The 26394-nt window shown below is 45.3% G+C and overlaps 1 protein-coding gene across 4 annotated transcripts in view; it reads left to right on the top strand.

The window, feature by feature from the left end:
* crybg2 (crystallin beta-gamma domain containing 2) overlaps positions 1 to 19958 on the top strand; it is a 50060-nt gene extending 30102 nt beyond the window's left edge. For all 4 annotated transcript variants that reach the window (XM_064347220.1, XM_064347219.1, XM_064347218.1 and 1 more), the window contains 18 exons: positions 2994 to 3041; positions 4568 to 4686; positions 7493 to 7673; positions 10297 to 10436; positions 10884 to 11010; positions 11533 to 11568; positions 11969 to 12108; positions 12537 to 12663; positions 12757 to 12911; positions 13598 to 13724; positions 14305 to 14337; positions 14611 to 14723; positions 15281 to 15410; positions 16309 to 16448; positions 16657 to 16780; positions 16923 to 17081; positions 18089 to 18248; positions 18783 to 19958. In XM_064347220.1, the coding sequence (XP_064203290.1) occupies positions 2994 to 3041; positions 4568 to 4686; positions 7493 to 7673; positions 10297 to 10436; positions 10884 to 11010; positions 11533 to 11568; positions 11969 to 12108; positions 12537 to 12663; positions 12757 to 12911; positions 13598 to 13724; positions 14305 to 14337; positions 14611 to 14723; positions 15281 to 15410; positions 16309 to 16448; positions 16657 to 16780; positions 16923 to 17081; positions 18089 to 18248; positions 18783 to 18871 (2148 nt within the window). In that variant the 3' untranslated portion in view covers positions 18872 to 19958. The remainder of the gene's footprint in view (positions 1 to 2993; positions 3042 to 4567; positions 4687 to 7492; positions 7674 to 10296; positions 10437 to 10883; positions 11011 to 11532; positions 11569 to 11968; positions 12109 to 12536; positions 12664 to 12756; positions 12912 to 13597; positions 13725 to 14304; positions 14338 to 14610; positions 14724 to 15280; positions 15411 to 16308; positions 16449 to 16656; positions 16781 to 16922; positions 17082 to 18088; positions 18249 to 18782) is intronic.
* The last annotated feature ends 6436 nt before the right edge of the window (positions 19959 to 26394 follow it).

Here is a 26394-nt window from a genome sequence, read left to right as displayed (position 1 = left end):
CTGGGAGTCTCCCCTTCCATTGTGCATGGAGCCGAAGTGTCGTTTGATCGGACTCGGTTATTGTTCAGCTACATTGTGCAAGAGAGTGTGTTCTTAGGAAGTGAGAGCGTGCGGGGAGAAGAACGGCTGGAATGTTATGGTGATTACGATCATTATCAGTATTATTATTATTGGTGGTACTAGTTTTGCATTTGCACCCTCCCGCCTCTTGTTGTGGTTTGTGTCACCCTCTGCTATGTGTCAGGTCCTGCATGGCCACACCGCACCCTTTCTTATGCGTCAGTCCCGTGCCTCTCCTCTGACAGCGTGTTGATGGAAGCGTGTCATCGCGGGAGGGCGGAGAGATTAAACAATTAAGCTGCCTCAGTCTCATTCAGCGCTTGCATGTCTGAGCACAGCCTCCCATTTCTGCTGAAAACCATCCACACCCCTCGCCCCGGGGAACACAGAACGTCCCAGGGCATTCTGTGCTCCATGCGAATGGGCTTGGGGGTCGTGGGGGGGGGGGCGCGCAGGTACACACCACACTAGGAATAATCAGCGGGCCGCAGAATCATCTTATTGGCATAATCTAAATCTTTGCATGTGATGTCCTGTAAGACATTCCGACAGTTAATGTTGCTGACAGCACAGGGAGCAAAGCTGTGGCATTACTGTCACATTTACAACTGTGACGATGGCTGTGATGTCACGGTTATGAGCACGACTGTAATGGTGAGCCAAAGTCATTGGTTTCTGCCAGCCCCCTCACTGACAGAGCTGAACTGTCAGAAGCATGTGATGATGTCGCCTGTGTCACAGTGGACTGTGTGATCCAGGGAGGACAGCAGCCACCAGAGTCTCTTCACCATGTGAGGGTCACCTTCCTGTGTGTGTGTGTGTGTGTGTGTGTGAGAGTGTGTGTGTGTGTTTGTGTGTTTGTGTGTGTTTGTGTGTGCATGCATGCATGTGCGTGTACGTGTGCATTTGTGTGTGTGCTTGTGTGTGTGTGTGTGTGTGTGTGTGTGTGTGTTTTTGTGTGTGTGCGTGCGTGTGCGTGTGTGTGTGTGTTGTGTGTGTGTTTGTGTGTGTTTGTGCGTTTGTGTGTGCATGCATGCATGTGCCTGTACGTGTGCATTTGTGTGTGTGTGTGTGTGTGTGTGTGTTTTGTGTGCGTGCGTGTGTGCGTGTGTGTGTGCACGTTTGAGTGTCTGCTTGTGTCTGCTTGCGTGCATGCATGTGCGTGTGTATGCCGTTGGCTCCTACAAGGGACCTGCTTCCAAAACACACAGTCAGGGAGGTGTTCTTAGTGGGTGAGGTCATCATCTCTCTCAGAAGGAGGAGACGGATGCCAGAATGGTGATCTCTCTTCACAGCGCAAAATCCTCTCCTGTGAGCGGGCAGGGGGCAGATAGCTCTTGGTTGGCGTCACTCTTGGTGAATGTGCATCCTCACTCACTGGCTCACTGTACGCTGGGGGCGGGGGGAGGGGGGAGGGTTTAGCCATGGATACTGATCAGGGAGAGCAGGCCGAACCAGCTCTGAGTGACCCTGTCAGTGCAGGGGGCCAGGGTGACCTCTCTGCTGGAGGTAAACCGAGCTCCGGAAATTCCTCTCATTTTCAGCAGCACAATAGGACACAGACACCGGAGAGGGTGAAGACCCGAGCGGAAAGGAAACACCACGGCAACGGGGCAAAAAACGCATGAGAGCCGTCCCCTTAACCCTCCGCGGCCGAGCATTCTGCTGGCCTGTTTGTGCATTCCCGCCGCGTTCCCTGCCCGGGGGTGCGAGCGCCCGGCTGTGAACCTGGCAACCGGCCGCGCTGCCGGCCTGTGACGAGCGTGTCACTCTCACGCCTCTGTCACCGCGAGCCATCGGCCAAACCTGTTCTCCAGGACAGGGCAGGAGAGGGCCATGTGAAAATAATGCTACCCTGGCGCCAGAGAGACACTGATATTCCACACGCCTGACAGGGACCCTGTGCTAGTCTACTAGTCATGTACACCCCCCATCCCCCCCTTGCTGAGTGAGCGGGAGGTATTTATTCATTCATACGCTTTGCACTTTCTCATTGCGTTCCATTGTTGGGACACTGTAGCACTCAAGCATTCCCCCCCCAGGCACACTGTGGCCTTCATGTGCTGCTCGCATTCCCCCAGAGGAGGACTGACACGGCCTTGTGTGTTAATCAGTAACACAGACGCTGAGACCTACATTTCTGCCCTCTTTCGCTCAGTTGTCTTTTGGATTGTTGAGTCCTGGGGAAGCTCACGGGATAATGCCACTACATTCATGCTGTGTGTACCAAGGTGTAGCCTAAACATCTTAATCTTCATTGGCCTGTCCACCTATTACCCCTGTCTGCGTGGGTTGCTATTCTCCTGCTTGTGTTTGCAGGGTAGCCTGTGAGTTAAGCACCTGTCTCCGTTTGTCTGCCTGTACACGGATCCACTGTGCGTGGGTGTTCTGCTGGTTTCAGTCACGTGGTTCTTTGTGTGTCCACCTGTGCATAGACCTGTTGGTCTGTCTCTGCTGCATCCCCTTCTGACATATCGTGTGCAAAGTAAGGCATGAAAAGTATTTGCTGCCCTAGGGATGTACGGCATATTTTCTGCATTGAACTGCAGTTTCAAACATGCTAATTAGTTTAATATGATACCTTCCCTAATGTGTAAGCACAAATGTCTCACTACATTTTATGAACACACATCTCCTCAGTATGGTTGATTTTATAACATGTTTAATTTACCTTTACTCTGAAGTGCCATGTCTGTTAATTTTGTTTACTCTCGGGCAACAGGCAGTAGGACATGCTGACGTGTATCTTTGAATGTGATGGGTATCTGAAAAAGGGTAGATAACAAGTAGATAGAAGTAATAAACCATATGGAGGGAAATACAGATGTATAAGCAGGTGAGGTGAACTGGGAGTCGTGAACCTTCTGTCTACTGTTTGCTGAAGGCTGTCCAGTCTAAGAGGGATCTTTCTCTTTCTCTTTGTCTGTGTGCAGCGCACCAAGGAGAAGGAGCATGGCAAGCTTAACCCGCGACCAGGAAAGGTGAGTGAAATTCAGTGAACGTGGATCTGTGTGAGTATGTGCGCATTGCTGTGTGTGTGTGTGTGTGTGTGTGTGCACTGCTGTGTGTGTGTGTGTGTGTGCACTGCTGTGTGTGTGTGTGTGTGTGCACTGCTGTGTGTGTGTGTGTGTGTGTGTGTGTGTGTGTGCACTGCTGTGTGTGTGTGTGTGTGTGTGTGTGTGTGCACTGCTGTGTGTGTGTGTGTGTGTGTGTGTGTGTGTGCACTGCTGTGTGTGTGTGTGTCTGCAACACCCCTTGCTTGGGCTGATGTGTCCTGAGGCATGAGTGTTGAACATGTCCAGCTCTCCACCCACCTCTGTTCCTTCATGTTTCCTCAAGTCTCAAGGCTGCTCATGGGAAATGAAGTCCAGTGCTTAAAGTAATGGAGTACGTTTGAGCCTTACCTAGACTACGTCTCCCAATCTGTCACGACTGGTAACTGGCTCATAACTGAAACACCCGTGGGGGTCTGGCCCCTTGAAGGTTCCCATACCTGAAACTGCTGCATGTTCAGCTATTACACACCTGCCTTTCCTGTCAGCCTCCAGTTGGTTTATTGAGCTGCAGAGATTTGGGATAAAGGAGCTCACCAAAATTACGCCTTTGGCAATATTGTGTTATGCAATGTTCATTTGTACCCCACTAAATAAAAGACAATATGAAATATAGCCATGGCTGCACTCTAGAAAATGCAGAGAAGTGACAGTTGCCAGGAGCAAGTTAAGTTTCGCAGAACAAGATGGTGCCGCTCCCCCACGTTTGAATGTGTGAACACCCTCCCTTGGTAATAAAATTGTTCATCCTTCACTACACTTTAATTCAGTGCCAAGGGACCAAACCTTCTGCATGCATATCAAAGGAAACATTGGGCTTTAAATAGCTTGAAACGCACATTTTGACCTTTCTACTTCCTTTTGTTTGTTTATTGAATATTGTGTGCAGCGGTAGGCAGTTAGGCTCTGTTACCAGCATGATTATGCTTACATGTCATAAAGGGTTATCTTTAATAACGTCAGAGTGATGTATCCACTCTCCTTCCCCAACAGAAACTTATCTGTCTGCTTTCTGTGGGCTTGTTTGAGCATATTCCTCTGTCAGTGGAAATGTACCCGTCTGATATGTGCTCCTGACGATGTTCCGTTTAGTCCTGCAGTTGCTGTGGGAACAGTCTACTGTAGGTGATTTGTGCCCCTGAGGGAATACTTAGTGCCCCTAGATGCACTTTTTGCCTCCAAAGACAGATGATTACAGTCGGGTCAATGTCAGTAGTTTTCTGTTAAATGGAATTGTGTCTTCATCCAAAAGGTTACAGGCACTGCAATTGTATCATGAGCTTGGCCATCCCTTAGTAAATACCCTGGAAAAAAGGGAGATGGGAAATTTAAGCAAGTAGCGGTGTGTTACTAATAAAGCCCTCAGTATCTCAGTAAGAGAGAGACACACCAGCACCCCTGGGCCCTTCTGTGGACAGCCTCAGATGCCTAAAGCCATCTCTTACCTTTCACAGATGTTAATTTTTACTGAGCCAGGCCTGAGTGGTGAGAGGATTGAGATACGCAGTGATGTCATCGATGCCACACCCTGGGATCTTCCAGAAACCATCTACATTCGTGTGGTCAGAGGAGGGTAAGTGACCACACACACGTCCCACACCGCCAATCACACGACTCGCCGTCCGGGCCTCACACTCCTGAACATACGCACACAGACGCGCGTGCACACATGAAGTCATACACCCAGCAACACACCAGCTGCACCTCAGACATGCCTGATCAGACACGCACACGGTTAATTATATACCAGGAGTGTGCCTGTTCCTATCTGCTTTATGCTGCTGACTGCTTGTTTCTGTTCCTCATTGACCTTTAAGATGCATTTTGCGGTGGATTAAATCCGCTTGATCCCATTAATGCAAGGAGGTGCGGCCTCGGCTTTCTGTAGAACCTGTTGGTTGCTCCAGGCTGTCCCAGAGGCCTATAGTCACTGCCACAGACATGGAGAGTAACGCTGATCAATGCACTACAGCTGAAGCAGGAGAACTTCTCCAGTGCACTCAGCAGCTGCTCTTTTACACACTACAACCCACGCAGTACTGCAGGAGAGCTAGCAGCCGTCAGAGGGTGCTAGCAGTGTCTCACTGGGGATGGGTAGCCTGTAGGCATCTGGAGTGTTGGGAGGAACCAGTTCAGCAGAGACCTATGGAACCCTGGCTGGCTTATCCGCTAGGACACAGCAAATTGTGTCCTACTAATGCAGGCTAGCGTGGTTCTCCCAAGGATGGCAGTGTAGTATAATGCTTAGGGAACTTAGGGCTTGTGACGCAAAGGTTGCGGGTTTGATTCCAGACTCTGTGAGGTACTTAACCTGATTTGCTTCAGTAAAATAGCCAGCTGTATAAATGGCTTGTATGTGAAAATTTAGTCTGTTTGAGTCACTCTAAGAGTGTGTGCCAAAATGGCAAATGTAATATCTTGACTGTGGGGCATAGCCTACAACTGAGCCGCTTGACAGTCTATGAGATTTAGGTTTGGCTGATACACTACATACTCCTGACCCCATGGCATCACCTGCCAGGTTCAGAGGGTTTGAACAGCGTGCCTGTTCGGTGGAAGGGGAGCATCCCTGTTCAACCCTTGATTGAGGTATTAAGCCCTACAACGCTTTGGCAAATGTCCAACTGTGTAAAAGGAAAAGGTGCAACTTAAATATAAACTACTATATTTAATCTAGATAAGGGTGCCTGCCAAGGGTGTTTAATCACTTAATGGAGCAATCCGTGCTGATGCAGTTCCCTGCAGTATCGTGCCACTCTGTTGTCTCTGTTGTAGGCCCAGTTTCACACATGCGTGGTGGACAAATCCAGCAGGCACCTGGATATGCATGCTCTGGGCATCTGGCATGGCACACAACCTTTCTCTCCTGTCCTGTGGCTGAGGCTGTGTGTAGCAGATGCATAGCTCAGGATCAGTCTGAACATGCATCTTCTGCTCTGCCCTCCAGAGAGGGAGACGGGGAGAGCGAAAGAGAGAGAGTGGGGATAGAGAGAGCGAGAGAGAGCAAGGGAGAGATGGGGGAAAGAGGGGGGAGAGAGCGAGAGAGAGGATAGAGAGAGAAAGGTGCGAGAGGGAGAGAGAAGGCGAGAGAGGGGGAAGAGAGGGAATAGAGAGAGAGTGAGAGAGCGCAAGGGAGAGAGAGGGAGAGAGATCACAAGGCAGAGATGGAATAGTAAATGTGGAGAGGAGGCAGAGAGAATTTTGAGAAGTGAGGGAGACTGTACAAACAATCTGTTGGTTTGGGCATCAGGTAGCATTCTAGTGCATTTTGTTTTGGAAGCAGGAGGGGTAACGCTGCTTGATCTTACATGCTCATGTGCTGAAATGCATTGGAAACTGGATCACCCTCAGCTGTGCCTATGTAGCTGCTTAAAAATCTTTTGATGTGTGAAATCTTTTATAACCTTTGAAAGTGGGAGGAAGAGCAGAAGAAAAAAGGGTGTGGGAAGAAAGAGAGTCATTACAGAGCATCATTATCCCTGCTTCTGCTGGCAGGATGAACATCTACAGTGAAGTCAGCACAGACTGTACTGTAGCTCATGTGAACATGGTCTCTGAGGTGAATAATGCTGTGGCTCGTCTAGCTCACACTACTGCTGCTTTGTCACTGTGGGGCAGTGACATTAGGTAACATTATGTCAGAAATGGCTATGTCTGCCAAGAAGAATAATTATTACACATTCACATCCCAAAATGTTTAATCCGCCAGATCAACTAATGTTTCAATTTGTGGAATGACAAATAATTTCTTTACAAAGGGGTTACACAATGATTTTGTTATAGACTGACAGGTGAAAGTATGGTCATGTGGTAACTGACGCAAAGCTGTTTGTGAAAAATGAAGAGCTCAATGACAGAGAAAATGGCAAGGAGCAAACCTGCATTATGCCAGACTATGTGGAAGTAGAAATTATCTTGGATTTTAAACTCAACAACCTTAACTGATCAAGATGTAAAAAAATATATATATATATATATTTTTTTTTAATTGGAAAAACAACAACATACACTGTGAGGACCGAGTTTGAAAACCACTGCTGGGGAATGGGGAGTTTTGCACTAATCTGTGTTTTCTTTTGTCTCTCACCCCATGTCTCCCTGTACATCTTCCCCTTCCCTTTCTCCTTTCTTCTCCCTGACCTCCCTCTCCTTCCCCTCCCTCTCTCCTTTCTTCTCCCTGACCTCCCTCTCCTTCCCCTTCCTCTCTCCTTTCTTCTCCCTGACCTCCCTCTCCTTCCCCTTCCTCTCTCCTTCCTTCTCCTTGACCTCCCTCTCCTTCCCCTTCCTCTCTCCTTCCTTCTCCTTGACCTCCCTCTCCTTCCCCCTCCCTCTCTCCTTCCTTCCCTCTGACCTCTCTCTCCTCCCCTGTCTCTGTGCAGTTGGGTTCTCTATGAAAAGCCTAACTTCAAGGGGGGAAAGGTTGCTTTGGATGAAGGAGACATTGAGCTCACCTCCCCGTTCAGATCACCTGAGGAAGAGCAGAAAAAGGAGGGTGGAGAGGAAGAGAAGTCGCAGCCCAGCAGGAAGTGTGTCTTCGGTTCTCTGCGCAGAGCAGTCCGGGTGAGGGATGAAGGAATGCAATGATTCTGTTGTGATTGTGTTTATCGCTGAAGGCCAGTGCTGTGATCGGGTTAAAGGGTAACTGCACAGAAAGTAGTGCTTTGCCCTATCGTAACGTGATAATTGCTTGGTTATAAGTGATATAAAAAATTAATTTTTGTCCCAAATGAGTTATGTACAAATAAATGCTGTATTTATCATTTGTTATATGAATGTGGACTTTAAAAATGTCAAAAGTTTAAAACCTGAGTGTAGATTTTAGGTAGCCGGTTTTTAGAAGTTCTACATGATAAAACCAGTGACCCGGCGCACATTTCAAACCCCAATCTCTCAGAACTGTGGAAATGGCAGATTGAACCCTGTAGTTCTCAGGTCTTGTTATGTTGTTTTTCACTGATGTTGGTGTCTGCTGGTGTGGCATGTTTGTGATGGCGCGGGGGGCGGAGTTAGGACGAAAACTGTGCTGTAATCGCGCAGGGATGGGGTGGCCTGGGGTGGCGGGGCGCAGTGTGAGATGTTTTCTTTGGGGTCAGAATCCCTGGAAGTGCCCCTGGGTGTCTGTGCTGAAAACCGGTTATTTGGCTGTAGTAACGCAGCGGGCAGCCTTATTGTCGTTTGTTGTGGTTTCTCGGCTAACCTCGTGTTATCAGTAGGCCATCTTTCAGCCGTCAGAATGCATTGCTTCGCTGCCTATTCTTGCTATGCTAATTGCTTCTTTGTAAAATGCATTCTTCTCATTCATTCGCTAAATTCTTTTCTCGGTCACTCGTTGAACAAATAAAAGAAGAGTCATAAATCATAACACGTTGCCTATCTGTACAGATAAGGGGTGTGAGTCACAACAGTCACGCCAATATTTCCATGATAAGGGTTGACACGCCTGTGTAGGAGCATTTCCCCATTATTGTGGTCACCAGGGAAGGCTTTCTGTGGTGTCACCCTGCCTGCTAGCATTCCTGATCAAACCACATCTGTAGCCCTCATACAGGTGGGATATTGCTGCAGTTGTGTCCATCAGTGCGAATATGTGTGCTTTTGAGGCTGGTAGACTACAGTGTGCTTTTTAAAATCCAAATCCATTCTGAAAAGTTTGCTAAAGTTGTAATTTGTTAGATGTTGCCATGGAATACTTATTTTACAGTAGTGCCCCTTCATGAATTCCAGAACAAGTTCCACAGTGGAAAATTTCAGCTTGTTCTGTCACTCAGTTAGTGCTTGATCGTTCACAAGCCATTGTGTCCTTGGCAACCAGTGCAACCTGGATACAGTCTGCGTGCATTATTTACATCATAACTTTAACCTGGAAAGAAGTCAGTGTGTTACATGAATTATGGCATTAACCTGGAAACAGTCTGCCAGTGTCCCGTTCGGCTGCAAATCAGCCCTCCAGTACATTTGTTGTTTGCTGTAGTTAACTATGAAGAATAAGGGAGTGATACAGAGACGATATGGTAGTACCCATTCCAATGCTACTTTTATGAATCTGTAAAATATTCCATTGCGCAGATTTTGCAAAATGCAGCAATGCAAGGGCAATTTTCATGAATCACTAGACTTTGTAATTTGTATGCTATCCAAGTCGGTGTCTTACTGTGTACAATTTCAATTCCATCTTCATTGAACATATTTCTGGATGTATGCTAACAAACAATAAGCATAGTACTAGTTTCTGAGGATGGTAGACAGTAACGGCACATTCAGTAGTTTTAAGTGGTTCTGGCCAGCCAGCTGTTCATACGTTGGATTGGATGGACTGTAGATTTTGCAGGTTGTAAGTAGTCGTTGTAGTGGGCCTGAATTCACACTACACACACAAAAGTGGGGGAATGTCACTCTGACTTTGCAACATGATAACCTTGTGGATGAAATGTGTTTGTACTGTGCTGTAGTTTCTTGCTATTCAGTATGTATTTCTACTGATAGAAAAGTACATCATGAAATATGCTTTGAAAAGAATTCCCAAAACAGAACTCTTGGAATTGTGCATGTTGTCATGATATAGCACCATCTAGTGTTTGAGATATGTAAGTGAGAAAATTGAGTTTGAAGGAATGGAAACTTTTAAATCTTGCGGTTTATTTGAGCTGGAGACATAATTAAAAGGTGTTATATAGCATATATACCAAAGCTGTAAGCCCAATTTATCGGATTTAAATATACGAAGTGATTATAATTATAATTATTGATTGTGCATACGATATGATTGTGCATGGCGATTGTCCATCTATAAAATTACCATTATAGTAATTTGTCTGTACAGCAAATTCCTATACTTATTGCCTCATTTAAATGTTTGCACATTATTATGATTAATATTATTATATATTTTGATGCATATTAAATATGCATTTAAATATATGAAACTATATTGTGTCTAGCACACTAAAGGACCAGGGTTGAGAAACAACTGCACTGGAGTATTAAAATTGGCAGCAAAACCAATGCTGCAGTATTTCTTTTGACATTACTCATGAGAAAATATAGAGTATTGCTAACTTTCAATGCCTTCCTTTGTCTCTCTGTTTCTCTTCTTCTTTCCCAATCTCTCTCACTTCTGCTCCCCCTCACCCTCTTTCACTGTTCTTCCTCTGCCCCCGCCTCTCTGTGTTTCTCACACTGCCAGGATTACAGTGTTCCTGAGATAAGTCTGTTCCCTGAGGAGAACGCGGAGGGGAAGAAGGTGATCTTCAGGGACACCTCAGAGGACGCCAGAATCTTCGGCTTCCCCATCAAAGCCAAGTCCATCATCATCAAAGCTGGGCTGTGAGTGCCATTGAGGGGTGGGGCGCGGGGGGGGGGGGGGGTGTGAGAGCACACGTGAGAGCGAGGGCATGGGTCTCTGTGTGCGCTCTCCCCAACAGAGGACATTACAGGGAGGCCATGGGCCCGCATCTACTACCGGTTATTCATAATGAGGGAAAAACAAAAAAAAATATGCTCTCTGATAGTCTAATAATTCAACTGAAAAAAAAGCCTTCAAAAATGCCTTGCTGTGTGCCCGGGGGCATAGTCATGCTGAAACAGGAAAGGGCCTTCCTCAAACTTTTGGGGTTAGCACAAAATCGTCTAGAATGTGATTGTATGCTGTAGCATTAAGATTTGCCTTCACTGGAACTAAGGGGCCTAGCCCAAACCATAAAAAACACAGCTGCTACCTGTGTGAAGCTGCTCACCTGTGGGATTGTGGTCCTATCCGTTTTCTTCCTGCAGGTGGTTGGTGTACGCACACCCGTTTATGGAAGGAGCCCCACGCGTGCTGGAGGTGGGGGGGTACCCGAACCCTGCCTCCTGGGGTGTCACCCAACCTTACGTGGGCTCCCTGCACCCTCTCAAAATTGTGAGTCGCATGTTTGATCCTTAAAGGAAAAACCACAGGGGTCCTACAACATCAGGTGTCTCACCGTAGGGTTCTCATAAAGACTTACTGTGTGCCTTAACCCATCAGCAGTCATGAATGTTCATTTGAGTGTGTTGGGTTTTCTTTCTTCTTTCTTCATTCATATTAATCTGAATGACAGTATTCAACAGTATGTGAAATGCCAGCGCAGTTGGCTTGAGTAATGGGTGTGAATTATGCTAAAACATTCACAGTTGTGCTGAAATAACACTGATGTGATGCCGTATGCGTGAGTGGAGAGCGGTAATCTCTCTCTTCTTTTTGCTTGAAAGTGTTTCACCATGTAAATATTTGCCATGCTCCAATATTCATGTAGAATATCGTTGGTATCGAGTTGAGAACAGCTCATTTGGGAACAAGTTGAACTGATGGCCATATATTGGCATCCATGACGTGTTTGTGTGGAATGTGGTGCTTTGTGGTGAGTGCTGCTTCCAGTCACAGCTGTGTGTTTGCTTACAGGGGGAGCCACGAGTGGAGAAACCCAATGAGCCAAAGGTAAGAGCCTCTGACTCTAACAAACGTGGGAATTCTGCAGTTATTACAGCCAGCTAGCTGACTGACACGCAAGCTGACAAATGACAAATCATCACACATGACTAGGCCAACTAATGACTTTCACTGAATCGTGAAAACTGTTTGCAATGCTTAGAATGAGTAAAATGGGGATTATGACCTCAGTATGAGTTCAGGTTTGTTGGGTTTGTGTGTGTAGGTGCAAATGTGACATCCGTATAAGCATTGAACTAGCGCTGGACCGGTCATTTTGGCGGGTCCTGGCCAGAAATGAACAGGCTCTACTGGTAATGGGAATGAGCCGTTTAAAACAAAAAGGCTATTTTTGTTTGGAAGCATACCTTTGAAATTGTGGTTTTGTTTCCTCATGTGTCCCTCACAGTTGGTGATCTTCGATAAGTCATACTTCTCTGGGAAGTCTCGTGATGTGTACACCCATCTGCGTGACTTCATAACTCGCACTGATATGAAGCAGACTGCTTTCATGCACAACGCAGGCTCCATCAGAGTAACTGGGGGCTGGTGAGTGATGGGGTGCACATTTGTGCTTTTCTGTGTCTGTGTCTTTGTCTGTGTGTATGTCTGCTTGTGTGTGTGTGTGTGTGTGTATGAGTGTGTGTGCCTGCATGTATGTGCGTGCGCATCCAGGTGTGCATTCGTGTGTGCGTGCATATGTGCATGTGTGTGTGCATGCTTGTGTGTGCGTGCATATGTGCGTGTGTGTATGCGTGTGTGCATGCTCATGTGTGCGTGTATGCATGTGTGTGTGCATGCGTGTGTGCGTGCATGTGTGCATGCGTATGTGCATGCTTGTTTGCCAGTACCCACACTGCTCGGTCCAGTGTTGGGAGGGGAATGGGTGTGTGTGGATGTGTGCGCATGTGTCTCTGTGTGACAGTAGAGTGTGTGATCCCTTTGTGTGTCTGATCCTCTCTCTGTCTCTGGCTCAGCTGGGTGGGGTTCTCTAAGGAGAACTTCCGGGGGCACCAGTACCTGCTGGAGGAGGGGGACTACCACGACTGGAGAGTGTGGGGAGGGTGCGACTCTGAGCTGCGCTCTGTACGCCTCATCAGAGCGGTGAGTCACATGGGCCGCCCGCTCATTACCAGCGCCGTTACCGCCTGCGGTCTGGGCCCTTCCGTCTGACCTCTGACCTCTGCCCGCCTCCAGGACTTCGCAGAGCCCGCGCTGGTGATGTTCTCCCGGCCTGACGAGGAGGACGAGGACCAGGAGGAGAAGACCTTCGAGGTGACGGAGGCCATCCCGGACGTGGAGCCTTTCAACTTCCCGACCTCCACCCACTCCATCCACGTGCTGAACGGGGCGTAAGTCGCGGTCCTCGGGGTGCCGTTGGGTCAGTGTGTGCAGGTGACGGGTTTACCAGTCTGAGAGAGGCGTAGGCACAGGAGGTGAACACCACAGAGCAGGTGAATATTACAGCGCATGAGAGACATGGCACAAGGAAAGTATGGCACTGAATGTTGACCAGTGATTGTGAACTATGAGTACGAGTTGATTAAAAGACCAGTGGGGGCTTGCAGAGGTGACATCCTTGGGTAAATAAAACACAAATTAGACTTGCAGTTAACAGAAGTGTAGAAAGAGATAATACGGTTACAGGCTGTCTCAGTGACATTAAAAGCCCATAAATGTGAGTAGTTAATTTGGCCAGCTGCAAGCCTGCCGTATTTAAACTGAAATTGGCAATGAGGAAAAGAAAACTCGGCACTCGCTTTTGCAATTGCGTTTATTTATTGTGATTGCATTACTTGAGACAAAACTTAAATGAAATTATAACTTTTTAAATGTCATAATTAATATAAAATCTATTATATAGATGTATTTTATGAAGTATCGTGGCATTTCCCATAGCTGCATTACTTTGGCTCTGTGTAACAGTGTTATTTTTTCATGGCAGTGATGCCAGAACTGACCGGATGTAGCTTTGGTATTGTGTAGATATTAGTTATACTAGCTATTAGTTGTATTAAGTATGCTCTCATGTCTTCAGGTGGATTGCCTACTCCCATGTGGATTTCTCCGGTGATCAGTATATCCTAGAGAAAGGTTTCTACAGCAACTGTGGGGACTGGGGAGCCACAGACAATCGGATCTGCTCTATACAGCCCATCCTACCGGTGAGAGCTTTACCAGAAATATTAGACTTGTGTGAAAACTGCCAATAAATGTTGAGGACGCGTACTTTATGTACCCATAGTTCTCCACCAGGGGGAGCCACAGTCAGACACAGTGGTGGCCAGCCTTCCTCCTCAAGGATGTTTCCTGACATCACCCTCAACCATGCCCTTTTACAATGTTTTCTACACTGCATCTTAAGGGTTTTGTGTAGCCTTATACATATTTTTGAGGAGTTACTGTCGCATCTGACAGAAAAGGGTTTGCTCTTCAAAATACGTGTGAAACATAAAGTGGAAGAAGAAAAGAGTTCATTAGCAGTTTACTTTTGAAAAGACAGCAGCACTGCATTTGATGAGTCACATGGGGAAGCCCTCTGTCCCTTCACTGTCCCTGTTCTTATATGGGTAAAGCCTTACTAGCCTTACTGTCTGAATGGCAGGTTTCAGAAAGAGGTTAAATATCCCGGTATAGTCAGGAAAAACAGGGTTAAAGGGTTAGAGGTCACTGCAGCTCTCTGGAGGTCAGGCTGAAGACTGCTCTAGTGAATGACAGCCGCTCTGCATTTCTAATGTCTTTCAGGCTCCCAGTGAAACTCCCACCAGCAGGAGCCAGGTGAGGAGAGAGCTCTCTTCGCTCTGTCACTCATTGCCCAAAGGCCACTGACAGGCATCTGCTTCCCCGCCCCCTGCTTCTTCCTTCTCTCTTCCCCTCCGCTCCTCGTTTCTCACTCAGCACACCATACTCTTTAACCGCCCATCTCTCTTTCTTCGTCTGTTACTTAATGTCTCATCTCTCTTAAGGTTTTATACGTGTGTGTGTGTGTTCATAGCGTAGCTTGTGTGAGTGAAGCTACAGGGGATGTGTCTCATGGCTGGTGTCTCTCAGGTGCTGCTGTACTCCGAACCAGACTTCCAGGGCCAGTGCCAGCTGTGCCTGAAGAACGAGGAGTCTCTGCCTGAGAAGTTCCTCACCAAGTCCTGCAGGGTGCTGAGGGGGAGGTGAGTCTCAGAGGCTGCTGCTGGAACAGGGACAGGAGAGACGACGGAGAAACAGGATGTGAGCGAGCTCAGGTGCTCTGTGGGAGAGATGGACCGGAGAGAGGAGGAGAAACAGGATGTGAGAGGAGGAGAGAGCAGGAGAAACAGGATGTGAGTGAGCTCATGTGCTCTGTGGGAGAGATGGACTGGAGAGAGGAGGAGAAACAGGATGTGAGAGGAGGAGAGAGGAGGAGAAACAGGATGTGAGGGAGCTCCGGGGCTCTGTGGGAGAGATGGACCAGAGGGAGGAGGAGAAACAGGATGTGAGAGGAGGAGAGAGGAGGAGAAACAGGATGTGAGGGAGCTCAGGGGCTCTGTGGGAGAGATGGACCAGAGAGAGGAGGAGAAACAGGATGTGAGAGGAGGAGAGAGGAAGAGAAACAGGATGTGAGGGAGCTCAGGGGCTCTGTGGGAGAGATGGACCAGAGAGAGGAAGGAGATAAGGAGACTTTAAATTTGTGGTTTGACATGTTTTCTCTCTCTCCCTGTGTGTGTGTGTGTGTGTGTGTGCTTTTCAGTTGGGTGGTATATGAGGGGCGTGAGTATTCAGGAGGCCTGTACATCTTGCCAGAGGGGGATTACCCAAATCTCGACAGCATGGGCTGCCCCCCCAGCTGTTCCCTGCGTTCACTCAAGATCATCCCTCTGGTAAGAGACTCACAGACACCCCCTGCTGGACACTTAACAACATTACACCATTTTGCTCTGTTGTCTAAAGAGGGATTCTCTATGTATTGACTGCATCTACATTGTCAAAATCTCTCTTTGTTTTGTATATCTAATAGAACTGAGATAATTATTGAAATACATAATAAAGTATATGTTGTATCACATATATGTTGCCTGAGGGCCACAAATCTTTCTTTTGCATCTTTTCTCTCATTCCCTCTTGTTCTCCTAACCTCTGCTCTGGGACTTTATACACAACATACCCATACTGCACTGGGACTTTATACACAACATACCCACACTGCACTGGGACTTTATACACAACATACCCACACTGCACTGGGACTTTATACACAACATACCCACACTGCACTGGGACTTTATACACAACATACCCATACTGCTCTGGGACTTTATACACAACATACCCATACTGCTCTGGGACTTTATACACAACATACCCATACTGCACTGGGACTTTATACACAACATACCCACACTGCACTGGGACTTTATACACAACATACCCATGCTGCTCTGGGGCTTGGCTTTAAACAAAAAGTACCCATACTGCACTGGTGCTTTACACACAACAAACCCATACTGCAATGGGACTTTTCACACAACATGCCCATAAAGCACTGGGTCTTTACACACAACATACCCATAATGCACTGGGTCTTTACACACTACACACCTGTGCACTAGGGCAATATACCTAAGTCTTATATTTATTGTGGTGCTGTTTGAGTTGTTTAAATAGATGAACTCAATAACATTTTTTTGGGTTCCTCTTACTCACTCCCCTCTATATCTCTTTCTCTTGTTTCATTCCTCATCACTCCTTCCTGCACTTCCTCCCTCTCCTCTCGCCCAGATGTTTGCGGTGCCTTCCATCTCTCTCTTTGGGCTGGAGTGTTTTGAAGGTCGTGAGGTCACTCTGGACTCGGAGGTACCGAGCCTTGTGGACGAAGGGTTCAACAACCACGTGCTGTCAATCAGAGTCAACAGCGGCTGGTGAGTCAGGCCTTAGGGAGCCACTCTGTCTTCCTGGCTGCCTCTGTAGCAGTGCTTTGACACAAAATGGCCTCCTCTTGTAGATGTTTCATCTTTATCCTTTCACCCATTGTCACATGTCTATGCCCTTCTCTTTCTCGCTCTCTGTCTCTCTCTCTCGTATGCTAGTTAAATAAAGGGAGTTGTTCAAATTCTCTCTCACACACAGTTGGGTGGTGTGTGAGCACACTAACTACAGGGGGCGCCAGATCCTGTTGGAGCCCATAGAGATCCCCAACTGGCTGAAGTTCAGTGGACTCTCCGCTATTGGCTCCATGCATGCTGTCAGACAGGTTTGTCCCTTACCCTTGGGTTTCAGTACATTGCACTGCATTATACTTATATGGGAATAACGTGACATGCATTTCCTGTGTCTGTGTGTGCGTGTGTGTGTGTGTGTGTGTGTGCGTGTGTGCGTGTGTGCACGACCCACAGAAGCGCCACTTCTTCCGCATCAAAAACCAGGAGCGAGGTCACGTCATGTCCATCCAGGGAGGGGTGGAGGAGATGAAGTCGGGTCGAGTTGTGGTGACGGAGCAGGTGGAGGGCATGAGTGATGTCTGGTACTACCAGGACGGTCTCATCAAGAACAAGGTACCATTTACAACATACCCATACTGCACTGGGACTTTATACACAACATACCCATACTGCACTGGGACTTTATACACAACATACCCACACTGCACTGGGACTTTATACACAACATACCCACACTGCACTGGGACTTTATACACAACATACCCACACTGCACTGGGACTTTATACACAACATACCCATACTGCACTGGGACTTTATACACAACATACCCATACTGCACTGGGACTTTATACACAACATACCCATACTGCACTGGGACTTTATACACAACATACCCATACTGCACTGGGACTTTATACACAACATACCCACACTGCACTGGGACTTTATACACAACATGCCCACACTGCACTGGGACTTTATACACAACATACCCACACTGCACTGGGACTTTATACACAACATGCCCACACTGCACTGGGACTTTACACACAACATACCCACACTGCACTGGGACTTTATACACAACATACCAATACTGCTCTGGGACTTTATACACAACATACCCATACTGCTCTGGGACTTTATACACAACATACCCATACTGCACTGGGACTTTATACACAACATACCCACACTGCACTGGGACTTTATACACAACATACCCATGCTGCTCTGGGGCTTGGCTTTAAACAAAAAGTACCCATACTGCACTGGTGCTTTACACACAACAAACCCATACTGCAATGGGACTTTTCACACAACATGCCCATAAAGCACTGGGTCTTTACACACAACATACCCATAATGCACTGGGTCTTTACACACTACACACCTGTGCACTGGGGCAATATACCTAAGTCTTATATTTATTGTGGTGCTGTTTGAGTTGTTTAAATAGATGAACTCAATAACATTTTTTTGGGTTCCGTCCTAAGTCCAACTCATAAAAAACACATAAAATAAAGAGAGAGAGAGAGAGACTAGACGGCTCACCGTACTGTGTGAAATGGCTCATTCATCTTCTCCCTCTCCTCCCTCTCCACCCTCACACACGCAGCTGGCCCCCAACATGTGCCTGCAGGTGATGGGGGAGGTGGAGCCGGGGGCCAAGGTGGTGCTGTGGTCTGAGACACGCCAGCCCACCCAGATCTGGACCACCCAGGCCAGCGGGATCATCAGAAGCCTGACCTTCCCAGGCATGGTGTTAGACATCAAGGGTGAGTCCACACAGAGCCCTGTCCCTCTGCTGTGTGTGTGTGCATGTCCTTGATTTACATTTCACTTCTGTAGTGCTTTTTCCGCAGTGTCAAAGGTGAGGTGATGTGTGGTGGGAGACTCACCTTGACACCAACAATGTTTGCTCCTCCCCCTTCCCACACACACACACACACACACATACACATACATTTGGGTGTGAAATCATGTGTGAGATTTGTTTCTGTCTGCATGTGTCTGGATGATATTGGAAGTGCTGTGCATGTTCATGTATGTGCGTGCATGTCTGACACCTGTTTTCATTAGCATTACAGAATCATTACGAAATAAACTAAATAAAGAAGTCTGAGCGTTGAAATAATGGCTCTTCATTCAGCCGTTCAGCTGGTCATATAAATGGTCACATTTGTTTGATGTACAGCTCACACAGCTCGGTGATGGACAGCAGTTTTGTTACACCCACTGCAGAAGTAATCCTTGATTGGCATGCCCCTCTTTCCCCTACCCGTGCCCCCCTTTCCTCTCTCTGTTTCCAGGAGGGAAGGCCTACGATCGGAACCATGTAATCATTCATGGGGAGAGTGAGGAGAGGCCCAGCCAGCAGTGGAATATTGAGCTTCTGTAGCCCCGTCCCTCTCCTCTCCTGCCCTCACCCTGTCCCCTGACCCTCGGGATAACGTCCCAGAACCCTTCAGTGCTTAGATCACGTTGCAGGAGTGCCAGTTTTGACTCGCCACAGATAGGCATCGCCTGTAGGGGGCGCTGCTGAGCCCACCTGCCTTTCCCTTCAGTTGCATAGGTGCACTGTGGGTCATTTTCGAATGGCTCTGCTGGGTTACTGGAGAAACCTTTCTTTGGTTGTATAGAGTCATTCAAGGGCTTCAGTGTTCTGTGGAGCAAGAACTAAATTGTACAAAGACTTTAGAAAATATTCTGTGAGAAGAGAACCCCCTTTATGCACATCAGAAAAAGCAATGCAGCCTGGAGAGAAGGTAAGAAGGAACAGGACAGCAGATCCAGCCCCAGTCTGGCCTGTGCACCGACTCCAGCTCGTCCTACAGTGGAGCCGCCATCTTGGTTACCCTTTCTGAAGTGACCTACCCATCATGCCCAGGGAGAAAAGCGGGGAGCATTGGCAATCGCTGGCCATTCTCCCATTTCATGCTTGAATACAGTCATTGTGTTATGTGACAGATGGGGAAATTCACTCTGTTGCGCAGAACTGAATGGAGGCACATGTCTTCCGTGCACACATGGACTTGCGCATGTACACATGCAGAGCTGCCAGGCCCTACTGCATGCACAGCGTGTCTCTATTTGCAGAGTTATTATGCTGACTTTATTTGTTTGTGTTACTCTGTTTCTTTTATATTATGGGGTGAAAGCTATTTTTATAAGCATTATATAGTGATCGTATCCAAAGAGTGCCTTGGAGAAGCCACTCAGGGATAAACGCGAGTCAGTGTTGACTATTGTTACCGTGGTGTTTTATTTAAGTGGTCTTTAAATGGTATGGTAGTATAATTATTCAGTCAAAAGTGTCAAAGTCCATGTTCATGTTTGAGAAAACCAAAATAAAAGAAATCCAGAAATCTTGTCTATAAAATGTCATAAACCTGTCCCAAAGCAATACTTTTTAATGAAAAACTACATTGTGAAAAATATGTAAGAGGGAGTGGATTTTAAATAAATGAAAGTGAAGTTTACATGTATTGAATGCATTGAGGATGTTAATTTCAGCTGATGTGCTTTATATCAGTGTGATGCATTGTCCCGCATTCAGTGCTGAGGGCACATGTATCAGTGGAGCTGCTGACCTGCCCTCTCCGCTGAGCTCTCCAAAGTGATGTCATCCATGTATGTAATTAATGGCAGGCACCTACAGAACAACAATGCTGAACCACAAAAGAAAGGAATGGTTATTTTTTACAAGCCCTTTGTGGTCGTCATACATATCAATGACATTTGTGCAGGTAACACGGGATGTTGGAGAAGGTGGCACATTTTTTAGAAATGTGCCAGACTAACGGGAGCTGACATCCTGCTGACGAAAAGCACGGCTGGAGAGAGCAGCGGCACGGAGTGGTTTGAGCGGCTGCTGAGGGGAGTGGGCAGAGCATGATGCTGGGGCAATGGGGACTCCTCTCTCTGCTACACTCTCTCCAGCATCACTTGTATGGGTACAAGCCTCTTTCACCCTCCCTGCTGATGTAATGCATCAGGCACGCCATCTCACTCTTTCTGATGCTGTGTCTGTCCACCGAAGGGATCCAGAAGCCACCAGCAGGCGCTGTAAGCTCTCTGCAGGGCGGACCTGTAAGAGATGAATGTGCTCTACATTAGTTCACCTACAACATGTTCATTCTCATGACTGCAGCACAGTTATAATTATGATAATTACGATGGTGTAATAATAATAATAATAATAATTCTTCTCCCTTTTCTCCTTTTCCTTCTCCTTCTCCTTCTCCTTCCTTCTCCTCCTTCTCCTTCTCCTCCTCCTTGTGGCTGGTTACATTGCACAGAGTACATGAATGTATTGTGTCCCAGTGCTTCATTGAGCTTCATTCACGGTGAGACACAATACACTGCCTGGCTGGCTCCTTTCATTTTCTGAAAGTTCATTACTTCCATGGCCACCATTGTAGACATTATGGTCAGTTGTTTAGACCAAGCTATGCTCATGTCATGTAAAACATCAAGTAAAACGTATTGTACATTAAATTGCATTCCAGTTGATTTCATTTTTCATATTCAGACCTAGTAGAATGCTACCTTATTGTGAAATATTGAGATGCTCACCCTGTGCAAGTAGACTAATTCAGAGTTTGTGCCTCAGTGAGTTCAGTCTCAGTGGCGCATGCTCTGTGCTGTCCCAGACACCTCTCTCAAATTATCATGTCTTACTGTAACCTCCTTTCCTCCTGGCGTAAAGGCAAAAAGAACAGGTTTTCCTATTTGACTATACTGAATACAGCACATAGCCATTACATGAATTTAAAATGTGCCTTTTATGCCAAAAAGTCACTGTGCTCCCAGCTCTGCTTCCATGTCCAACCACAAGACGAGCAAACAGGATATGGCCTGAGCACGCATCAAACACACTGCATGTCTTTTTTTTGGGAAAGCTAACAGGCAGTCTATCTATCTTCCTTTTGTATATTTCATTTTGCTTAGAAGGAGGGGTTAGATGAAGCTGGACTCTCACAGTACAGAAAGAGCCTTGACTTGGATTCATGTGACATGGGTTTGAATTCCCTGCCTTGATTTTCTTTACGTGGGAATATTTTATTGTGTATTCATGCTCTGTTGGAGGGCACATTCCCTCGGGTTCAAAGATAGTACAGAAAAGGCTCAGTGATATTTCTGGGTAATTAGCAACCATAAGGGGGTGCTAGTGTCTAACTGACTGCCACAAAAAATAAATCTATCAAGGGGCTTGGTGTTGGGCTGTTATTTGCAGTGTCCATTTGTAGTTACTGCACTTACCGTTTCATTCTATGCAACAACATTGTTACATTTTGGAGTCAAGGAAGGGAAGGCTATTAAAATTGTAAAAAAAAAAAAAATCATTTAGAAATATATTTTATACATAAGTAATTGCTATATTTTTATATACTTAATGGTAAATTTGTGATTTTGAATTTTTTTCAAATTAAGTGGTACTTCATTTTTTATAATCCAGTTAAACTGAAACAGTTTGTGAGCTGGAATGGTTCTTCCCTGGGATGGCATGGATCGCTACCTCTGATATATTATATAGAGCTGTTAAATGTTTGGGAAAAGCTCCTTTTTCCCAGAGGAACCTCATACAGCACTGTGAGACTGTGCTGAACACTCCTCTAACACTGCAGTGTTTAAGTAACCTCCTTTCCTTCTGGCAGGAAAGTACAATAACAGGTTTTTCAGTTTGAATATAGTGATGCCGACATGTTGCCATCGTGCAGGTTTGGAACATGCCCTGTCTGCGCTCCTCAGAGAAGACACTGCGCCCCGCCCCGCACCCTGAACCAGATCTGCTTGTGTTACGTTTCTACAATGTTTCCACTTATGTAATGTTTAACAGTCAAATGCTAACAGCACCAGAATAGCAGGTTATCATGACTTAATGAAGTGGTAACCTTTACAAAAAGTTATCTATTGTAAAAAAAAACCATATTATTATTATTATTGTTGATGCCAGTATAGTTTCTGATTACCTTGGTGGGTGGCTACAATTGGTACTTGTCCTTTTAGAATGTCCATTTTATCTAAGAGGAATATCATTACTAGCTCATAACTTCAAAAATATTTTCAGTGTTTTTACTTTTGTGTATAAAAATATGTTTGCTAGTTTCACAGAGTACACGAATGCATTGTGTGTCCCAGTGCTTCATGAAATTGTCATCATAGTGAGACACAATACCTTATTATTATTATTATTATTATTATTATTATTACTATTATTACTATATTTTATTTGTGTTTCTGAAAGCAGTCCGGTTTGTGTGTGCTGTTGCTGGTTACAGTATGTTATCTTCTGCACTGCTTGGGGCTTGGGGGTGGTATACGGTTACATCGTGAAACTCTCACGTTCTCAGTAACGGCTCTTATTTAATCAGGTGACATGATATCGCCGAATGACGGTGCAAGAGTCAATACGGCAGTGAGTGCCGGTAAAAGCCCTCTGGAGCGCACCTGTAAGAACAGGTTTCAGCAATCTGATTGCCCTCGTTATTTATTGTTCTACCGGTGAGTGATTTCATTTCCTGGATAAGCCATTATTTTTAGAATTACATTTTTATTGTATTTGACTCTTTTAGAATTTCCTGGTTACTGATAAAAAACCACAGCATTTATGGTATATGTATAACTTTGATAAGGCCAGACTTCCAGCCCACAAAATGTATCTCAGATCTCTCAGATATTGATGTCTCAGATTTTTCCTTTTACATATCAGTTACTTAATACCCATAGTAGTACTATGGGTACAGTACAAGCCCTGTGAGCTTCTCATGGTACACAGCCAATATACTTTTTTCACATTGTGTAAAAAGTCCCCTTGGTAGGCAGAACTGTTATGTATTTCATGTTTTTAGATGGATATAGTATATACTAAGATTTAGTTTGTATTTTACGGTTTCATTTTCTTAGGGCTTTTTATGTATACCGTTTTCCTGTATTTATCATTTGTACTTTGGCTCTGGGAAGGCAGAGTTGATGTGCACTAGTGCTTTAGTGATGTAGCAGCTCTGCTCGCTGCTCTGTGAAGGCCGTTAGCCAAGTGTGTTAGCCAAGTATTGCTCATATTAATCAGGTGAATGCATTTCTGACTCTCCTGCATTTCAATTTGCTGTAGATTAGAATGGAATGGAATGTAATAGCCATCCCTCCCTTCTGATGTGTGCACCCCGTCCCCATGTTGCTCAACACTTTCCCTGGCTGTTCCTAAGCCCCCCCCCCCCACCCCCGTCTGAGCGCTCTCCCTAAAGAATGTGTCACTAGTTCTTGGAGTCGCTCCACCAGCTCATTATTACAGAAGAGACCGGGAAGTTGGATCTCATGATTGCAGCAAGGATTTTTGTCCCGGTGCCAGCTGTGTGAAGAGGAGAGAACTGGCTGAAAAACCCATGGCATTTTACACCTCTGTCCGCTCACCACGGGTCTGTCAGTGGTCTGTGGCCGTCAGCATGAAGGACTCAGGGCTTCAGGGCCATTAGGCACTTCTCTGTGACTCAGCACGTCCTCTCTTAGCCAGCAGAAGGATCCTTGTGAGAGTGCGTTGCTCCTCGTGAGAGCTCTGTCGCTTTGCTATCACAGCTGAGGCCAGCCTCTTGGACCTCATAATCATCATGATCAGTCATTTTCCATTTAACAATCATTACAGTACTGGCTGAGAAGAAAAGGACTGCATACGAAGACAGGGCACTTCTGAGCCATTCGTTTTGATCATATGTGCGAATGAGCCGAAACAGTCTAATTAGAAGCAAACATTTATTAAGGATAATACCTGCAACGGAATCCAGCATTTACCACTGTTTTCTGTCTCTTTGAAAGGAGAAAACTGCAGAGGGCTCAGTCATGGCTGAGAGGTCATGATCGTGATGTGGTCACAAGAATTTACTTGCCGATCCAGAACCTCCCAGAGGTGCTCCAATAGGATTGTATTGAGTTGACTGGAGAGGCCAGCCAATCAAACTATTCCATGGCAGATAGGACCCGACAGATTTCTATGTTAATATGTAGCTGTGCAAATCTTTGCAGCTCTGTGCAGTTAGGAGCCCTCCATAAGCGCTAACTGTGCTCTCTATCTATACTGTGCTGTACATCACCAGTTTTCTAATGAAATGATGAACTGAAATAAAATCTATATATGCCATAGACATTATACAGTATGTACTGTATGGCATATGGGCCTGTGACATGACTTGTAAGTTTAGTGTCCGAATACACCATTTTCTTAAAATAACAATGCAATAATAAACACATGATTTTATGTAACTGTACTTAATCCTTTATTGAACCTTTACCTGTACCTTTAAGCGCTTTTTTTGGCTTGATGCATTCAGGGGCTTTTTTTAAAATGCGAAAATGTCATGCGGAGTAACTTTCAAAGTCAAACAACAAAGGGTGTTGTTCAGTAGCTCTGTGGTTTTAGGTATGAACATCATATTTGCTCTTGTTCTTTCATGTAGCCATAATCTGTATCTGTGGCCACAGGGGAGGAGTGCATAGCTCTTGTTCAGTGGAAGGGATCATTGATAAAACTGTTTGCCTTTTTGACCGCTCTCGAACTGAATAAGGATGGAATATCTTGGCACTTTTCACATATTTTATTGACTGTATTGAATATTTTTGTTTTATCTTATATCTTATATTTGTTAAGAGTGAGTGAACGTACCAAGCTATGAAACCAAAGGTTATCATTCTCTCAATAAAAGTCTGATAAAACAGATTAAGCGTGTTGCTCTTGACATTGTATTTCCTAAGCTTTCATAGCAGTTAACTTTTCCTGTATATTATCCGTGTGTTGATGTTCCAGGCAAGTTATGAATCAAGGTGGGTCCCCAGGAAGCAGTAGCTGTCAACAGTTTCAATGTTGCTGGTTGTCGATGTTGATTTGTGGAGTGTGATCCTTTTTGCTTCTGATGTCTATGATAATTTTTTCTGTTTTCTGTGGGTTTAGGTACAGGTGGTTCTATTAACTCTAGTTTGTAAAGAGTTTAATCTCTGTTTGCATTGGTAGGTACTTCCTGATGAAATTAGTCCAACTATTACTGTATCATCTGAAAATTAGATTATAAAGTGAAGGAGGAACTTGTGAAACATCTGACATTCTTCTTCACTTTCCTTTTCCTAATACAGTATTGTATTAGGAAAAAAAAAATCTGTGAAAATATTGTACAGTAACATATTAAAATGCTTTAATTAATATAAATTCTTATTTTACACATCATGACGACATAGGTGGTAAGGCGATGGCATGTTAAATTTGTTTATACAAGGCACGTCATTTAGCATAACCAAATGATCATTCACTGTGACCGACACTTCTACTTACGCCATGATCTAAATGGTCACACTGACTGACAACAGTCTGTATTATTCTTTGCTTTAGGAAATCTTTAAATCTTTTGCATAATTACAAAATACATAATACTTATGTTTATGCATGTGCTGAGCATAAGACATTCATTCTAACATCAATAGCCATTTATTTAGGAGTAAAATATTTATTGAGGAAGTCAGAATATAGGGAGCTTTGTGTATTTTCCTACTGGATTGGCCTGTCTGCTCCAAAATTCCTGACAGAAAGGCCCCCCTTCCCTTTGTAAACGTAACACTCAATAATGTCCCACAGAAATTCTGATTTAATGTTAAGATACTATTTATTTATATGAATTTTTCAAGAGAAAACCTATTCTGTTTACAGGTTCTCATATTATTTATGTGACCACCACAGTGTACATTAACATTAGTACTAAACTACTAAAATACTACTAAAATACTATGCATTTTTCCCAGAATAACAAACAGTGGATTCATGTGTGGGCATGAAAGACATAAATGGATTCATGTGTGGGCATAAAGACATAAATACCAAGTCAATGTGGTAGAATTACACCATTTCATTTTGTGTACACAAGCCATTGTCATATGTTTTAACCA

The sequence above is a fragment of the Anguilla rostrata genome, chromosome 8, assembly GCF_018555375.3.
Source record: "Anguilla rostrata isolate EN2019 chromosome 8, ASM1855537v3, whole genome shotgun sequence".
Lineage (NCBI taxonomy): Eukaryota > Metazoa > Chordata > Actinopteri > Anguilliformes > Anguillidae > Anguilla > Anguilla rostrata.
Note: the sequence above shows the minus strand (reverse complement) of the source record. Positions and strands in the feature narration are given on the sequence as shown.